The following is a 19101-nucleotide window of genomic DNA, read 5'->3' on the forward strand; positions in this document are numbered from 1 at the left end:
CATGAAAGTCTGTGGTTGTGTGGGTTTTACTGAGGTAGAGAAACACACACAAGGCCTAAATGTTTGTGATAAGATGTAAGCATTCAAAAAGGCTTCATTGCTGTTGATTTTTTTATTAGTTTTCCCCAAAACTATGTCACATTCCGTCATTGCAGTGATGAGCTACCCATGTGAAGTTGTGCTGAATTCAGTGAACGGACATGAGAGAAACCGGAGGTTGTGAGTGATGCTCTTAACACGGTTACACAGATTCCCCTGAGAGAATAGAAACAGTCATAAATAATTGACAGACGGAAGTAACATGCCAAACAATGATGCAATTGCATTGTATCAAGAACTTTCTGCAAAGCATCTATTTTTTTGGTAATAGAAGGTTAAGAGATGTATTGATTCTTAACATTCTTCTATTGGTCTACTTCTCACCTTTTGAGGTTAAGAAATGATCTTCATTCTGCGAACAGTTCACTGTGATCGAGCAGCTCTCCAAATCACACTCGTAACATTTCTTTCCATATAAAACGTTTAATTCTGCGAAAGAAAAAATAATTAAGGTTAAATGTATGATGTGAAACCCTCAATCATCTGTGGGATGATAGTGAATAATATCATATGTGGGTAATAATGAATAAATTCCCTTGTGAAGTATCCGATTTGAACATCAGATGTACAGTATATTCTCAATCCAGCAGAAGCAGTAAATCTGCACTTACTTCTCTTTTACTTGCACAGTACACATTAGAATTTTCACACATCTTCAGTTGTTCACATACTCCTGTTGACATTCCCAGCAGTGATAACACTTCACTTTTTTAACATGAAATAACCTCAATATTGATAACCAAAAATACATTAAATAAATTAATATTTACACCTCCAGTGAGAAGAATCACAAGACGAAACCCACCTTATTTGCGAGCAGCAAAAGCTTGTGGGTTTCAGGCTACCTACATCAGAAACAAATGTAGTTTCACTTGCACACAGCAATATTCAACAAGCAAGTCAGTCTAGTGCACATAAAGGAATAGTTCAACTGAAAATAAACCTGGTCATTGTTTATTCGAGCTCATGTCCGTTAAATTCACTGGGAAATGGAAAGTAGAAATTAACATCTATCATCAACATCTTTCTGCCTATAAGTGACATTTCCCTGGTGATGTATGCTGAAAAGTGCAAAGCAAGTTATTATATTTCTATAAAACTACTTTGGAGTAATGTGCATTAAAGAAATAAGGTCAATTTTGTCTATTGGACACAAAGAGATTAATGATATTAATTGAAACGTTTGCATGAATTACCCCCACAACAAAGACGTCATTTTGGATCTATAATTTATTAAAGTTCAGTGCTCTTTAAAATAAATATATGGTAAATAATAATAAAGAAAAAGATGAAGCAAAGATTTGTACAATCCAAACAAAACAGAAACCCCTGCTCACAGAAGTCTCTGGAGTGCATACATTCTTTACCAAACACACACACACACACATTCAGTGGCGATGTGCTTCTATCACAATCTGGTTCTTTAGTGAAGAATTACAAAAAGTACATTAATACTGTCAGTAGCTAGTGTGAACACACATGAGAGAAGAACAGAAAATAAAGAACCATCATTCTGAAACCATGACACTGAAAAGTTCGACATCTACACACACACACACACATCCCTTTTTATGTTGTTGCATCACTTATGAGAAGCAGCATATGGAGAGGTATGAGAAACTCAAAATACAGAACTCATCGATACACACAGTCATAAACACCTGCAATGACCTTGTGTACATGATTCAAGTAGTGGAAGTGCTGTCTTTTGAACCTGCGTAAATGAATACTACGGTAAAATAAAACGTCCGTCAAACAGAAAGTGCCACATGCAGATTTCTGCCTAAAAACACTGAAAATCAAGTCATACTAAAAGAAATTTATTCACTCTGTCAATCAAACAGAAGCTCCACCCATTCTGAGCTCATCAGCTCTTCTTACATCACAGCGGCCAGCAAGCCAATAGGAAAGCAGGAGTCCACTAGGAAAAAGGAAATTGAGAAGCTCATGGACCAATAGGAGATTAGGAGGCCTGCTCGTCAGCAATTGGTTAAGAGACTGGAATATGACCCAGCAGCCAATCAGAAAGCAGCAAAGCAATCCAATTAGCCAATAGAAACTGGTTATTATTTTCTCTTGGAGGTGCTCGGCCGTTTGGCCTGCCACAGGTGACCGTGGATGGTGAGAGCATCTACGCTGGCCGAGATCGACTTGGCGGGGATGACGGTGAACTGCTTGCGGTCCGAGCTGTATTTGTAGAATCTGTCGATCATCTTCCGGCTTATGGATCGAGGTCCGGTCCCTTTGAGTTTGAGGATCTCTTCTGTTTCAGGGAAATACGTGTACAGCGCTCTGAACTGACATCCGCTGTCACGGAAGAGAATGATCAGGTGGTTGGACTCGCAGCGTTCGATCTCCTGTGGACACATGAATGGATGCCATTTAAATCTTTATCATTCTGTCTACATATAAAGGGTTTTCATGTTTATGTATAGAAACTAGTGCCGTCAATCGATTAAAAAATGAAAAGTTGATAGTCATGATCAATGGCACCTTCCATTAAATTGAATGTATAAGTATTTGTAAGACTGACAATCTCAAAATTAATGTAAAACATAATATTTCTATCTTTGCTTCGAAGTTACTTGCTAAAACAAAACCGTATGATAACTTATAACTTATTCAGGATGCTTGTTGTCATGGTAACCACACTCGCCTCTAGAATGGCATTTTTCTGGGATTCATTGACTTTTCCTGCCAGACAGCAGTGAGCGATGGCATTCTGGATGATCGGTTTGTTAGACTTTGCACTCGGCTCCTTAAATAATCTTGGCCCTGAAATAAAATCAACAAAAAACAAACAAACGAAAAATGAATAATATTTAGTTATGCAGATCACTCCAAACACCAATTTTGTGAATACTGATATAACGTAGTCATATCAGTGTACTGTGCATCATCTCACCGTTGTATTCCGCTACAGAAGTGATGGATGATGCCGTTGATCCGTTGTCCCAGTCTCGTTCCATGTTCCTGCTCGCATTCCGACTTAACATGGGAAAAGACTCCACTGATTCCCCCCTGCAACAAATACACAGAGGATTCATGTAATTGGCAAATATGTGGTGCACTCCTGTTGCAACATATTACCATCAGAAGGTCACTATGGTTTTAAATTTAGAGATTTAAAATGAGCTGAAGTCACCTGTGTGAACTGGCTCCTCCTGATGCCACACTGTCACCTTCAGTAGCTGCAGAAGCCAATGAGAGAGAAGATCCTGACGGAGCAGAACACAGACTGACCGCTGGATTGGTAGAGAGATAAAGAGAGTTAATAGTAAATACAGAATTGTATATCAGCAGAAATCTAAAAAATGTATTTAACAGTAATATTTTTCAAAATTAAAAACGACAAAATTGACGAATGCACAATACATTAATTGATAACATGCACAATATTGACGCAAACTTAGGTGTCCCGTATACGGAACGGGTGACAGTTAACAGGCTACAGGTCAGTTTGACCCTCCAGAGCATCTCCATGCATCCCAATGGTGTTTAGTATTAAATATGTAACTTTTTTTACACTGATTTACCACATTTATACAGGGAAAAGGTTTTACCAAGGATACACTGACGACATCAGTTGCCTAAAACAGCCATTTAACTGTCGCTTTGAAAAAGTATTTTTTCTTTAGAATAATATACACCTATAAATTCTTCACAATATGTCAAACAATTTGTATCATTACTGTGTATGGTTACAGGTATGTGAGTAGCAGATTTCTTACGAGCAGAACAGGAGGACTCGGCTCTGTGTAGCGATTTGGGGCGTGGCCTCCTGGACCGTGGGCGTGGTTTGGCCACACCCTGTTCCTCGAGTAGCTCTTGTTGCTTTTTCCGCAGATACTCTTGTTTGATCAGCTCCCTGCGAGCCTTCTCTTCTTCTTTACGCACACGATCCTCCTCGGCTTTCCGTCTGTCATGAAAATACATTTATGAGGTGAAGACAAACCTACACTTACTGCATTTGGATTATTAAATATTATAAAAAAATGCGTAGTATTATTATATTTTCAAAACTAGACATAAAAAACACAAGCTGCTGTGGAATGAAAACATCTGAGCCTCTCTTTATCTCATTCACTCACAATTCAGTCTAGTGGTGTACTTAAAGACATCTTTTGACAAACACGGCTACTAGATGGACTGTGATTGGTACCTGGCTTCATCTCTTTTGAGTTCTGACTCCGCCTCCAGCTGCTCTTTTCGTTTTCGAGTCTCTTCGGCTTTACGCTGCTGCTTGAGTAGAAACGCCGCTCTCTTCTTCGCCAACTCGTCCTCTGCCTTCTGATCATCCTGCATAAATCAAAACCCAAATCTTTCACTTTGATGTTTAAAGTTAAAAATACAGCTTTTAATCAAGAGTTTATTATGCCATAAAATTGCACAACATTTTTAAACTATACTATCAGATCACACAAATGTTCTGGTACCTTAAAGAAGAAACCCAGTCCAGACTTCTGTTCACCGTCAGGTTCTGTGCCGGTTTCTGACGGATCGGCCAGCTCCGATAGGTCCACTTCAATCAGCAGGGCTTTTGTTTTGTTCTCCTCAGACAGAACCGGAAAGTTCTCTTTCCCAGAGCGTCCGGATTCACTCCTATCCCTGTTCAGATCGACAGCGGAAGCCTCCACCAAAGGGTCTTCTGTCTGGGGCGTTTCGAGACTGTCTGAACATCGGTTCGGGGTATCTTGCAGTCTGAACGTGGTATTACGTATAATTCCCTTAATTCCCCGCCCACTGTCTTTAGCCCTGCCCTCCTCCTCATTCTCAGCCCGGGGGGTCCTGCCGCCCGGAGAGGGTCTGGGGTCCCCGCTGGGGGTCTGCGTGTTTCCTTTGGATGCAGTGCGACTGTCTTTGCAGAGTTTGAGCTCAGTGGGTTTCGTCCGTGGCGTTCGACTGGAGCTAAACCTCGGAGGATGTTTCGTCGCCGTGGAAAGGGTCTCTGTGAATTGCACAGAGAGGCGGGGCTTAGTCTCGTGTTCGTTCGAGGGCGGCACGGTGTTCGCTTTGGTTGGATGTTCTTGTGGAGACTGAACGGCTTGTTTTATGATCAAATCCTGTTGGACAGACAGTTGCATCATTTGTTGCTGAATGGCTCCGATGGCTTCGTTCAGGAGCTCGATGGAACGGCTGCATTCGCTGAGGTCAGGCTCTCCGCCGGAATCGCCCAAATCGTCGCTCGTGTCCGGGACGCTCAAGCGATTGTCCTTATCCACTACGGGGATTTCTTTATCCGGACTCTGTTCTGTGTTCTTCGCTCTCGCTTTCAAAACCTCCACACATGCGTCATCCTTCGCAAGTGTTTTCGCTTTGGGTGGGAGTTGCTGTTTGAGTGGGTGTGGCAACGTGTCGCTTCTCCCCTTTTTGACAACATGCAGGAACGCCGCCTTTCCCAGCCGCATCCGCTGGCGTGCCGACATGATCTCCATCTTCTTCTTTTGCTTTTCGATGGCACGCCGTTTCTCTTCCAGCTGCATGCGCAGGTGGACGATTTCAGAAGCGAGGCCGGGTCGAGCACCCGCCACCGGCGTTCCCGGGCTCATGTCCGAGGGAAACTGGGCGCTTTCCGACCCATCAGGTGTGGTCGTCTGTGAGCTGGCGGTGCTGTGGCAACCATCAGGCAATCCGACTCTATGTCTGCGGCGTTCAGCGAAGCTCGTCATGCGGCCCGTCGATGTGCTGCTGGCCTGCGATGCCACGCTGGGACAGGGACTCGCTCGCCCGCTCGTGCCTTCCTTATCTTCCCGCTCTCGCAGGCAAACGTCCTCTCGAAGTTTAACAGACTCCTCTTCCGCATCTCCGCGTCCCATGCACTTCTTCCCAGCATGCATCAGCAGCACTCTGGCCAGCTCCTGGTCTTCGTCGTCTTCCTCAAATTCAGAATCCGAAGTGACGTCCTTCCAGCCTCCCACCGGACTGACCCTCATACACTCTGCGTCGTCGCTCAAGAAGAATCTTCCAGAACGGGTTGGGGACTGTGTGCGTGTTTCTTCTTGCTCCACGTTGTTTATTGGCGTGAATGTCCGATTCATTACGCATTCTGTGGGAGTGTAAGACTTCCTGTGATGTCCCCGCCCCTCACCACTCTCTTCCCGTTTACTAACGCCCGTTTTTTCTTTATTTGGTCGGAGAACTGCAGACTGCAACGGTTCCAAAAAGAAACCCTCAGGTCGGCCATCTCTAGATCCGGCCACAGGGTTAATGACAGCCACTAGCTCCTCCTCTTCCTCATGGTTGTCATAGTGATGAGTTTGGGGCAAGGGCTGGCCATTGATGCGGTGGCGTGGAGTGATAGAGATGACGTTGGATGCTAAACTGTCCTTACTGATGGAACGGGCCAAGCTGACATCATCGCCGCATAGACGTTCCCATTCCGTCTCCATCTGTGAGATGGGTCTGAAAACAAGAGTAGACACAGAATGGATTTGTTTGTGAATACTCCGATACTGTAATTTTATTTTGACAATATTTTGATGCAATTAAACCGTCAAATTTTCCTATCCTATATTTAAAAAATCTCTTTCTTAAAATTTTACTTAATAAAAAATTATTTCTCATGAAAGCTTTTTTTATATACTGTTATAAATATAACATAAATAGAATAATGGGAATTAAAAGACACATTGCAGGAATGAATATTTAAAGTGGAAATGTACTTAAAATATCATGAAAATGAATACATAAATACTTAAAATCAATAAAAATAATTAAAATACAAAAAAAGTATAAATTATTATTAATAAAAATGTAGTTATCTTGAACAAATTATAATAAAAGTAAAAATTAAACAAAAGCTTTAGTTTCTCTTTGGATACTTATTGCCAATTATTATAAAAAAACATTGAATTAAGTATTTAATTAAGAGGTTAAACCATTTTTACACCATTGGCAGCTATTTCTGGCCCAAATCAAGCATAAACTCACTTAATTTTGATGCCCGTTCTTCAGAAAACAAGACTTATTTGCTTTTGATTAAAATGTCTCTTGATTTAAAAAGTTTTAGATATTTGTCATGTTTATAAACCCCATTAACCCTCACCTGTGTTTCCTTTCTGCCCATGCCAGCTGTGATCCAAGCATGAGTCCATCCATACGAGACAAAGAGTTTGATCTGTTCCTCACCTCTGTTCACACAGAATAAACGACAGAAAATACAAAGACATTTATTATAACTCATTTATGCGTAACACTGACCTAAAACCTTGAAAAGAAAGCATCTACCTGAATTCTCATCGCCTTGATTCTGTTGTCTCTGTCGTAGTGGGAGGAGCATGTGGGCGGGGCTTCCTTTAGTTCTGATTGACAAAGACACTAGCTTTACAAAACACAATCTTACACAAGAACAAACTTGTCGAGTGATTTAGGACTTTTAAAGGCTAATAGCCATGCTGATGAGAAGGATGGATGATATAATGCTGTTACACTACAACATACATCTAATACAACTTCTAAAAAGATAAATTGCTAAATGTATTTTAATTATGATATCAGACAGAACAGCAAACAGACTTACACAGATAATGACTCCTCGGGATGTAAATGGTACCTCATATAACCATCGGGAGAGACGACTGTCGCCAGCGAATCAGCTGACGGTGATGATGTCATGAAGCTACGTTTGGTGGCATTGGATATGGGCACATGTGGGCGGCAACTCTTTGGCTGAAGTGATGCTCTCACTGTCCGATTGAATAGAGAAAGTTTTTAAAACAATAAAACACACATCAGTTGAAGTGACTGACGACTATGACAAACAGCACAAAAACCATAAAGATATAAAAATCTCACATTGTTGGAACGTTCTCACCATCTTTCATCTCCTGCAGGTCTTTTGGCTTCACAAATTCTGGCTTCACGACCTCAAACCACCAAAACAGCTCAGCAATAAAAACCAACAGATTTTGCTGGAAAAAAAACAGAACAGGACAGATTTTAAAATCTGATATTTTTCAGTTTGGTGTTAAGCAGACAGACACGATTTGAGACGTTCGGACCTTCAGCACAGGTGGGCCGTAGAGCAGATCTTCAGTGTGCAGATAAAAACATCTGTTCAGATATTCACTGGAGAACTCTTTTAGCAGATGAATGTTATACACACTGTCTGACAGCGAGGGAACTTCTTTCAGACATATATCTAAAAAACCAAAGAGAAAAATGTCATCACAATGCTGTTTAAATGAAAAAAGAATGTATTTTATTGACATTTGTACACATAGTGTGACACATCTATTAAAGTGTGTGTACCGTCTAGTTTCATATATTCAGGACAGTAGAAGTGGACGACTGTTAAAAGTGCCGCCCCATCACACACATCCTTCAACAAATCCTCTATCACAGTCAGGTGAGGGAGAGGATGTCCGGACAGGTGATCTCTACGGTAACGTACCTGAGAGACAGCAGAGAGAGATTTACATCCCATCTAACACGTGTCCATCATACACTAAAAGACACACGCACAACACACACACACTTTAGAAACATTCTTGTCATGCAATTTTATTTCTTCAAAAGGTCAACAACATGTTAACAGTAACATTAAACTTGAATGAAATTCTGAAATGCTTGCAAGACAACACTGAAATTCCTTCAATTTCACCTTGAAACAGCACCTTTGTTTTGTAAACTTAAAGTGTTCAGCCAAAAATGAAAATGCTGTCATCATTTACTCACGCTCTTGTCATTTCAAACCTGTATGACTTTCCTTCTTCCGCAGGACACAAAAGAAGATATTTTGAAGAATGCGGTTAACCTGCCCCCATTTACTTGCATTGGTTTTGTTTATATACGATAGAAGTTAATAGTGCTGTTCGGTCAACAACTATATTCAAAATATTGTGTTCTGCGGAAGAAAGAAAGTTTCACAGATTTAGTATGACAAGAGGGTGAGTAAATGTTGACAGAATCTTCCTTTTCGCGTGAACTCCCATAATCTTTTATTGTTATAATCCTTGTCTTCATAAATCACATCAGTAGTGATGACTTTAGTTTAGCATAGTGAACTGTCATCTGTGTGAGACTAACTATTTATCTAGATGCTTTATAATGTTGTAATTTGTGTTTATTTTAGACACAGCTGATCAAAAACAATATAAGCATCATCTCCTTAAAGCAGAACCAAAAACTAAAAGCTGAACTTATCTCGACCCCATTTTACTGCTGATTTGCAAGCATTGATATTTTCTCCGGAAAATGCAAATATAATTTCTAATACATGTAAAATAGTTTAAAAAATTCTGTTTGAGAACTGAGTTTAGTTAAAAAAAAACAAGTGCTGGTGTGTGATTGGATGGATGGATGCGTAGAAGGGCGAGTGTGTGTGTGTGTAGGGTTAACCCTACAGTATGGGGACAAAATGTCCCCACAAATATGACAATATCCAAAATCATTTTTTGGTCCCCATGAGGAAACAAGCTTATAAATCATACAGAATTAATTTTTTGAAAATATTAAGAGCAGAAAGTTTTGTGTGATTGTGAGGTTTAGGGAATATGATATACAGTTTAAAAAACATTGCGATTATGGGATGTCCCCATAAAACATGGAAACCCAAGATGTGTGTGTATGCGTGTGTACTGTACCACACGAGAGAACTCCACTGGCTCCAGCATGCAATGGGCCAAAGCATTCATGAGATCAGGCTGAGACAGACAGAGACAAAACAAAAACAACGGAGGGAGTGAGATGGATGAGGACAGAGAGATGAGCTCATGAAATGTTTCACATGTTTCACAACACACGCAGACAGTAAAACTATCCTCTGTCCAGATAATGACCCAGCACACAAACAGGGGGCGCTGTGGCACTTACAGGCACAAGCTTCCAGTACCATTTTGAGGGAGACTATCCGACAGGAAGGGGCGGGGCCAAAGAGACAAACAGAAGGAGCACAGAACAGGTCAAAGGTGATACAGCCGGTTAAATGTTGAGCAGAGAAACAGAGGCTACGTTCGGACTGGAATACCAGCGTACTACTTATATTATATTTCTAGTATGTGTACGGCATGCAAATAATCCATATAAACAGAATACTTGCAAGACATTTGCAATGCGCTCGACTTCCAGTGCACCAGTATTTATAACCTCAGTATTGAGTTTTTATTTAATCATACTGCCAAACGTTATAAGAAATTACGAAATTGCACAAAAAAAGGAAAGACAAGCAAGAAGTATGCAAGTATTCCATTCTGAAGACAGCCAGAAGACGAGATCTGATTCAAATCTGATCAGACTACAGAGTTTAAGTGTATCAAAACACAAAGTGAGTAAACGAGGAGAAAACAGGTCTGCGTGCTAACTGTCTGGGTAATCATCTTCTATTAGACTTGTTCGGAGGCTTCTGATTGGTCGGACCTTTTGATGGCACGGCGAATCGATCAGCGGCTGTTTCATTTTGAAGTCCTTCTCAGAAAGCTCTCTGGTCTTCAAAATGACCTGCAACACACAGCAGTTTCACTACCTTTAAAATATCATTCCAACTACTTAAAGCAACACGGAACACCATTGACTTCCATTGTATGTACACCGTCACATTTCTCAAAATATCTTATTTTGTGTTCCACCGACACAAAACAGGATACAGACAGGACGTAACAATAAATGATGACGCATCATGCTTTAAGGGAAAACAGGGTTGTACGTGTTCTTTTAAAGTAAGTTTGATTTACTTCAACAGATTTAATTCCAGAGCCGTGTCTGTACGTAAACGACTGTAAGCGAAGGTTTGTGCAAATGCTCCAAGACTGACCTTGTTGATCCAGAACAGCATGGCGTCCTCCATGTCGAAGGGAAGATCTTTAGAAGCGCAGAAGGTAGAGAAGCGTTTGACGCTCGACACGACTCTCTCCATCGACATCATCTCCGTCATATAAGCCATCATCAGCGCGTCGATCAGCGGGATATGAGAACTCTGTACACACACAGATGTTTAGATGCATATATGTAGCAGAAGAAACTTAAAGGTTGTTTTTCATTTATAAACACTCAAGACAATATAATCTGATTTAAACAATATAAAAATTCAGACAAAGAATATTGTTGTTGTGTTAAAACAAACAGAGCAATTATTAAATTATTAGCATTATTAAATAGGAAATGAAAGGACAATAGCTTTCTTCTATCCAAGTTTTAAGTTCTGAAATCTTTACTGTTACGTCACAAAAATGGCATGTTTAGACATAAGATTACTTGCTTGTGTAAGAGTTTACACAACAGATGTTCTGCCTTATAAATAATGATTTTATTACAAGAGAGCGATGTTTATACACACTATACAATACACCACAGAATCAGCTATAAACTAAAAGCAATCTGATCAATCTGTTATTCTCTCTTTCTCTCTCTAGCTCTCTCTCGCTCTCTCTATCAAATATAAACATGCAAAAATACAAAAATTATATAAGTATCTTTACAAAAAGAGCAAAGTATTGGTGAAAGTTCTCGGTGAGGTCGACAGGATCCTGTCATATAGTGTCAGTTTGTGTGTGTTGTGTCAGTGTTTTGTTGTGGTGGTTGTTCTCTTGTCGTGGCAGGACTTGACATATCTTGCAGCCAGGTTGAGCTTCTCTCTCTCTCTCTCTCTCTCTCTCGCGCTCTCTATCTTTCTCTCTCTCTAATAGGAAACACATACTGTCAGAATGCAGAGTCATTATGCTGAACAGTGTGTGTATGTGTGTTTGTGTGTGTGTGTGTGTGTGTTTGTGTTTGCCTATAAGCCTGAAGTCCATTTCCATCTGTTTAATGATGAGATGAGGACTCTTTGTGTCTGTGGTTTGAAAAACTCACTCAACCCGAGTAGGAAATCACTCAGTGTCCGCCCGTGTCACTTTATACACATTTGGAGATTTGTGTTAACAGACGCACTTACATATTTCACGTAACTCATCAGCACGGTCAAACCTTCTTTCTCCATCAACAGTCGAAAGTAACTGTGTATTCTGACTAAATAACGTTACACACTCCAGCAGATTGTGAACAGATGGTCATACTGTGTCTAGTTCTGTCCTCGTACAAACATTTGTTAAACACACAAACAAAATGACATTCATACACACTTTCCATTCATGTAAGAAGTCAAAGGTCTCTAACCATCTTAATCGGGGTGGATGAGAGGTCGTCGTGGGAGACGGGCGTGTCGTCGCCTTCTCTTACATAAATTCCCCGGCGTGCCAGCGTCTGGATGACGGCCTGATGGCAGGTCAGAGACGACACCTGGTCTCCCTTCAGGAGCAGCGCACACACCCGACAGTACAGATCTGAGGACAGCAGGAGGCTCAGGACCGGAGGCTTTATGTGCTCCACGCAGTACTGATCTGTGTAGAACGGGTCCCTCAGGTCTGTTGGGATGTGCTCTGAGAGAGAGAGAGAGATAGCTGTCACTATAATACTTTATTATCATTTAATTTTTAACGTATTTACTTATTTGTATTACTGTTTTTTGGGTGTATGGTCTGAGACTGTGTTGCTTGTCTGTTCAGATTATAATAGAACATTTTTTAAATAAAGTTTTAAAAAACAAATAGCTGGGACAAGTAAAGTTTTTGATTTTCTTTCTCTTGTAACCATAAACATTTTTTGGGTAGAAATGACTACATCTAATGGTTTCATTGCACCATTATGAACATTATGATCAGCTGATTACCATTAAAACCATAACAAGACTTCCTTTCTGTATTGTGTTTTGAGAAGTATCCCAGTATAATATAACGGTGTCCTAATGGTTCCCATCTGTCAGATATCCCACCAATAAGACCCAACACATAACCAGTAGAGACCCATTATAGTTCCTATGATACCCATTAAAGTGTGTGTGATGGATTAGAAGAAACTCAGCAGTGTGGAGCTTGTGAGGACAGACAGGTGATTTTGAGATTATCAGCTCTTAGCCACACGTCAACGGCTCTCGCTCGCTGAACCAAAACCAGAGAAAGTTCTCGATGTAGGTTTTGCTACTGACACAGCTAACCATCATCTAAACCGCAACAAAATGTTGACTAATGTGTTTGAATTTGTAGAAAGAGGAAATATACACAGTTGAGCTGACAAGCAGCTCTTGTTCATTCTGACATAATGGGTGAAATTCATTTTTAATCTGTTTGTTTGACATGCAGGTTTATTTTCATGCCGCGTGTATGTTCTCTTCCAACGGGGTCATTCTGAGGTTTTGCTTAACTTGGAGGCCAAAGGTCAACCAATCAGATTAAAGCCTGGGAAGATTAACAGCGACAGACTGTCTAATAGGAAATGTGTTCTTTTTACAGATCTCCATCACTGGGATTACCACGGTACCACACTCTTTAACCAAAGAAATGACTCGCGCGTGCACACCAGACACATCTCCGGAAGTGACATGAGTTTTTAATGGTGTGTGTGTTCGTCGCTGAATGGGTGACCTCCACTTCTCATAAATAAATAAAGGCTGACAGTCAGAAATGGGTCACACACACACACGCTGAGGGTTTCCCTTGTAAAGGATCAACTGTTTCACCCTGGACAATAAAACACACATCAAATGTGCTGATTTGTTAGAAAAGTTTTTTTTAAACAAAACCTGTCAATACAATCACATAATTCTGAAATATATCAGAGTGGTCAAAATTGGCATTCTAGTTGTTCTCTTGAAAGTTTATATTGTCTCATACAAAAATGAACCGTGCTTTTATTATAGTAAACGAGTAGAAACCATTGCTGCGTCCAAATTCGCATGCACACTATGCGCCCTAAACAGTATTTGAAAAAAGAATCAGTTGGCGGCGAGGTCTCAAATCAGAGAATGCTGAAATGAGTATTCTCAAAGTACAGGGTGGTCTTCGGTTTCCATGATAATTCAATGGACATTTAACTGCACCGAGAATCCATGGACACTTAACGACTGATATTACCCACAAGTCACTGCGATAGAGTTTAGTGACGCTACACTGCATTAATAAAATGTAATAAAAGATGCTTCACTAAATTCATAAATGTAAGTACACAATGCGGAACAAGTGTGTCTAGCGTCTAGCAAGCCACTAGCTTGTTTCAAGAAGTCACTTATTTATGGACCACTATTATTTGTAACAATTATAAAACTATACCTCATCCGCTAACATGATTTCTCGTTCCCAACTGATTGATGCCCATCAGGGGTGGAGTTGAAGAAAACAGATCCCATCATTCCACGCTCCTTCACAGATTCATCAAGATACGGCATTGTTGTTGTTTTGATTGTGCGATATCTAGCGGTGGTTTTCAAAAACTGTATCTTTAATGCTTTACGTCTAACACTATTGTGTGCATGATTTATCATTTAACATGAGAATATGACACATGGTCTCAGTTCATTTGGATTTAATTTATTGAGCAATGACCAGTCATCAACTTGCCAATAATAAAGATTTCACATTTACATCTTGTGTGGTTTTAACAGTGATGTTTCAATTATTTCATGGCTGTTCTGATCGGTTCATTTATCTTGCCCAATGCGCCGATATTAGGAATGCAAAGGATCAGGCCTCTTTAAATAAGAGTGTTTAATTCAAATCAATTCAGGTTTCATTCAAATCGTTTTTTATCTTTCATATTCACGAGATCATGAAGGTTAAAGACTAGATCAGAATACTTACTGATCAATGTAGAATAATCTAGAAGGAATAATGACAAAGCTCCTCTTGCACACAAGTCCTCAAAGCGTGTATAAAATGTTTACAAAACTACACAAACACATAAACAGCTCCGGAAAAATTAAGAGATAACTTTAAATTTGGCTTTAATCTGCATTTCTATGTGGCTGGGCGATACACGTGCTATTCTTATCCTCTCAATTACTCAACAAATTACGGTTAAATGCCGCCACATCCAAAAGCCGGAGGACGCTCTTGGGCAGAAACCACGAATATGGGAAATAGAAGAAGAACAATCAGTTCCAGGAAATGCCATCGTTCATATTGTATCGCTGTTCTTCAAACCATTCAGGTCTTTTCATGATAATAAAGTATATTTATAGTAATGATGTTTGACGAGTGTTTCTTTTATAAATACACTTTATAAACCACTCAATCCTGTAGTGATTTTAGATCAAGCAGTACTTCCTACTGATCAAAGAGCAATAGTTCACGGAAGAGCTGTGCATAAAACACAGAATCGATTTAGACGATGTATAATTAGCGTGAATCGAGATATATATCCCCGAGCCTCACGTTTCTAAATAAATTGAGACTATTCCAGTCCGCCGTCTGTTCATTTTCAACAACAGCAGAAACCTCAGGAGTGACAAAGTCACCCAAAACGCAAAAGACTAAGAGAATGCCCAAGTTATTCCATCAAAGATTGCTTTTTATTTCTTCTCCAAAACATTTTAAAAAGTAACATGGTCTTAAAAAATGAATATGAACTTGTTTTCTTTGCAGTATTCAAGTATTTCAGTATTGATCAGTTGTTATTTTATGCAAATAAAAACAATATTCGGATATTTGGAATTTAGGTGAAATGTTGTCAGTAGTTCATAGAGTAAACAAAAAAGATTTTCAATTTAACAAAACGCATGAATATAAAAATCATATCTGGAAATAATTTTGAAGTGGTTTCTGAATTTTTTCCAGAGCTGTATATGACCGCAGTTAGCAACAAAACATTAGTTAGACAAATACGTGCTCTCTCTCACTCTCATTCACATACAGCTATTTTAGTCTAAAGGATAAGTGATGTCACACTAATGCTGTTATTTAAGTCCATCGATTAGAACACACACGACCTCCTCAGTACCCATCTGCCTGTCCAAACACAAACACTTTTCAAGCTTTTCGATTCTGAATCTGCTATGGAAGAATGGATCACTAATGACAGATGGTTTTAATGGCTCACATGTTGACATTATAAGATTCATGTTATAGTATAACAAATACAACCGACCCTGTACACACAGACTGTCATGACCTCAGGATCTTTATATCTCACAAGTGATGTTCTGGGCCCAGAATGCAGTGCCCAAATTTGAGAAGAGATGATCTCTTACCTTCACCATAAGCTTTGGCGAAGAGCCAGCGGAGGTTTGCTTCTATCTTAGCCCGGGCAGAGTCATACATTTCCAGTGGCACAATTTCAAGACCTCCCTCCACCGAATCCACTCGCCTGGGACCTCCGTCCGCACCCGCAAGAGCACCTACATCCATCCTAAACACACAGAGGCTTTAGAAAATGTACAATATAAATTGTGTTAACCGGCATGAATACATCAATATGTTGTTGTAATGTGTCAGTTGAATGTTTAGTTCTACACAACAACACGTTATATTTGTTAATACATACAAATACGGTTGCACACACAACTTGCTGGGGTGTTTCCTGACCGGCTTTGACTGTTCCAATATGGTGGACGACTTACAAAGAGCAGCTGCCAGCTACTAATGCATTTATGTAAATATAAATCAAAGTGTAGACTATTACCGAACGAAATTCTTAATGCACCATCCCAAAATTGTGTTTCAGTAGGAAATGCAGGAACTGTCAACACTTGAAAGGAAAACTGTGATCTTTAAACCATCTCATTTCATCTATGTAAACACAGTCATTCATGATTAAATACATAAAGATGTGTTCCAATAATAACTCGATACTATGCGTTGTTATCAATAATAAAAGTGATAAACCATCACACTGATAGTAACAGCAAACTGAACATGGATGAACAAAGCAGTTTTTCCCTGTTTTTGGTGAACGATCTCCAGCCAACATCATTGAATGAATATTCAAAAGTGATGAATGGTTGCTTCCGAAATAACGCAGATAATATTCAGATATATATTCATCATCTTTGTTTAATCTCTAAAGCGTGCTCGGCTACAGACGTGAGCAACGCGAGATGTGAATGAATGAATGAGCTGTTTACTATCATTGAAACGGAATATATGTGCACCTGTCGTCATCACAGGTAGTTTACCTTCAGCCCTGCGTCAAATCGACTCGCACGGCTTCAGAAAGGCATGGATATCCCCGATGCTTTTTTATTTAAGATCTCCGGGCCGTCTGATCTCTCCCCTCCCCGCCCAGCAACGCGATGCGATCGGACTCGCCGCGGCCCTCCGCTACATGACATCCGCAGGACGCGCCGCCGTTCTCTCTGTGAATAATGACGTCAATCGAAACGAATGTTACAAAAGCTCAAAAATACATTTCCGATCGCGGATCTCCCGCCACTCGGACGCCGTTACATTGTCTCGCTGCCGTTGTCATGGGGAGACGCCATGACGCGACGTAGATTCTTCCCCGGTGTTTTTGTCACTATGGATATCTGCGCTCTCACGAAGCCCTTGTGCGCATGCGCGCGTCCTGCATCCGTACACAGTAATAATCAATGATGTCAGGGTCTGCCTTTAGTTTGTCATATTTTTCTAAGCGATAAAATAAAACATTAGAGTTCTTTAGACTTATTAAATTTATTAAAATATTAATAAAATACCAGATTTTCATGATACATCATGAAAATATCTTCATATAATTTATGATGTATTGTAATCGTTTTGATTTGTTTTACGTTATTTTACTTTCTGTTGCATTATTGTAAATCATATTTGAAAACAATGTTGTTCGTATTATTTAATCTCGCAATAGAAAATACATTACATGACGAATCCATATTTTTACTTAATTGATTAAGATTGAATCTCGAATAATCTAAAGACAGGTAATGTGTGTATTTTTGTGTGATGTTTGCCTTACATATGACATCACATTAAGCTCGTGGTCCATTTGTAAGAATATATTATTTAGGAAAGCACAGCTCTATAGCGCCCCCTCGTGCACATGCGTGTTTGGTGCTTTCGTTACGGTGCAAATCAGGACAGCGTTCATTCATTTGATATTCGCTCAATCCCTTGCGCTTACTTAACCAACCCCCCGCTGAGAATTATGGGAACAATTGATTCATGTTACATGACAGCTGTGATGTGTGTGTGTGTGTGTGTGTGCCCCTGAGACAATCCACTGATACAAAAAATTAAACTTTGTTACATTGCCAAATTTTAGAATATCTTAAAATACACATATAAAAAAAGTTTAAAGCATTTAATCTGTTTTGTGTGTAATATTTTTTCCGTTGAATAACCAGCCAATGCACACGACTTGATGAAATATATAGAACGTAATTGTTTCATGACGCATTCAGTCTTTCTTTGTGATCAGTGTTTAGTTAGAACCAAACCAATCTATACATTCTCATGTCGTAGAAGTTCACCGCAAAGAACCCACAGCAAACACTGATCTACAGAACCTTTATACACATCAAGAACTTTTTAGGTCTCAAAAGAACCATGGAGCTCAACTCAAAATCCTTATTCAGTAGAGTTGTTTGGTCCATATGAAGCTTCAAACTTTAAATAGCCATGAAGGTCTTAGTGTATGAAATATTTATTCAGTGGATATCACAGGTTTCCTCCGATCACAGAAAAGCATTTACACCTCAGCGGCTTTGGGGCCATGAATAACCACATAAAATGAAACCCTGAACCACTGAAACCTGTTTGAAATATTGTGAATATACTTCAGAAAATACCTCATCAGCAAAGTGACACAATAATGGTTTTGATGGAGTCTTACATGAGCAAAAGGATTGAGTATCTACTTGTGATTTGTATTTATAAATGTAGACTTTTTGTCTTTTTGCATTGCTCATATGGGGGTTCTGAGCGGTTATACAGGTGTTGCTAGATGAAGTGATGGGTAATTAATTAATTACTAGTTACTAATTACATATTTAATAGTGTAATTAGATTATTCTCTCCAAAAAGTATTTAATTAGGTATTACTGATTAGTTTCTATATCTTATATCAACCTTGATTTGTTAAGTGATTCAAGGATTGACATGAAACAGCTCTTTTAATTCATTCAAATAGATCATATGAAACTACATAAAGTAGTATTTTTAACCGACCAAAGCTTTACAAATGTGGGAATTATACATTAAGGCACGCATTATAAAGTTAGACTTCGAATTTTGATGTCAATTTTGCACACACATATATTAT

General features: G+C 39.5%; 1 protein-coding gene across 4 annotated transcripts; it reads right to left on the bottom strand.

Moving 5' to 3' along the window:
• Nucleotides 1-1310: 1310 nt before the first annotated feature.
• Nucleotides 1311-17367, bottom strand: camsap1a (calmodulin regulated spectrin-associated protein 1a). Of its 4 annotated transcripts, XM_056731492.1 has the most exons (20): nucleotides 17018-17367; nucleotides 16094-16251; nucleotides 12190-12452; nucleotides 10850-11011; nucleotides 10456-10536; nucleotides 9913-9945; nucleotides 9684-9743; nucleotides 8350-8491; nucleotides 8100-8239; nucleotides 7913-8009; nucleotides 7619-7784; nucleotides 7327-7400; nucleotides 7145-7229; nucleotides 4536-6501; nucleotides 4262-4398; nucleotides 3831-4018; nucleotides 3245-3344; nucleotides 3005-3120; nucleotides 2756-2874; nucleotides 1311-2456 (listed from the first exon to the last, which is right to left on the bottom strand). In XM_056731492.1, the coding sequence occupies exons 2-20, from the start codon at nucleotides 16248-16250 to the stop codon at nucleotides 2166-2168; spliced, it is 4377 nt and encodes a 1458-aa protein (XP_056587470.1). In that variant the 5' UTR covers nucleotide 16251; nucleotides 17018-17367; the 3' UTR covers nucleotides 1311-2165. The 4 variants fall into 4 exon arrangements, with proteins under 4 accessions (XP_056587470.1, XP_056587471.1, XP_056587472.1 ...); XM_056731493.1 differs by lacking the exon at nucleotides 9913-9945; XM_056731494.1 differs by lacking the exon at nucleotides 9684-9743.
• Between the last annotated feature and the right edge of the window lie 1734 nt (nucleotides 17368-19101).

The sequence above is a fragment of the Triplophysa dalaica genome, chromosome 19 (assembly GCF_015846415.1).
Source record: "Triplophysa dalaica isolate WHDGS20190420 chromosome 19, ASM1584641v1, whole genome shotgun sequence".
NCBI lineage: Eukaryota > Metazoa > Chordata > Actinopteri > Cypriniformes > Nemacheilidae > Triplophysa > Triplophysa dalaica.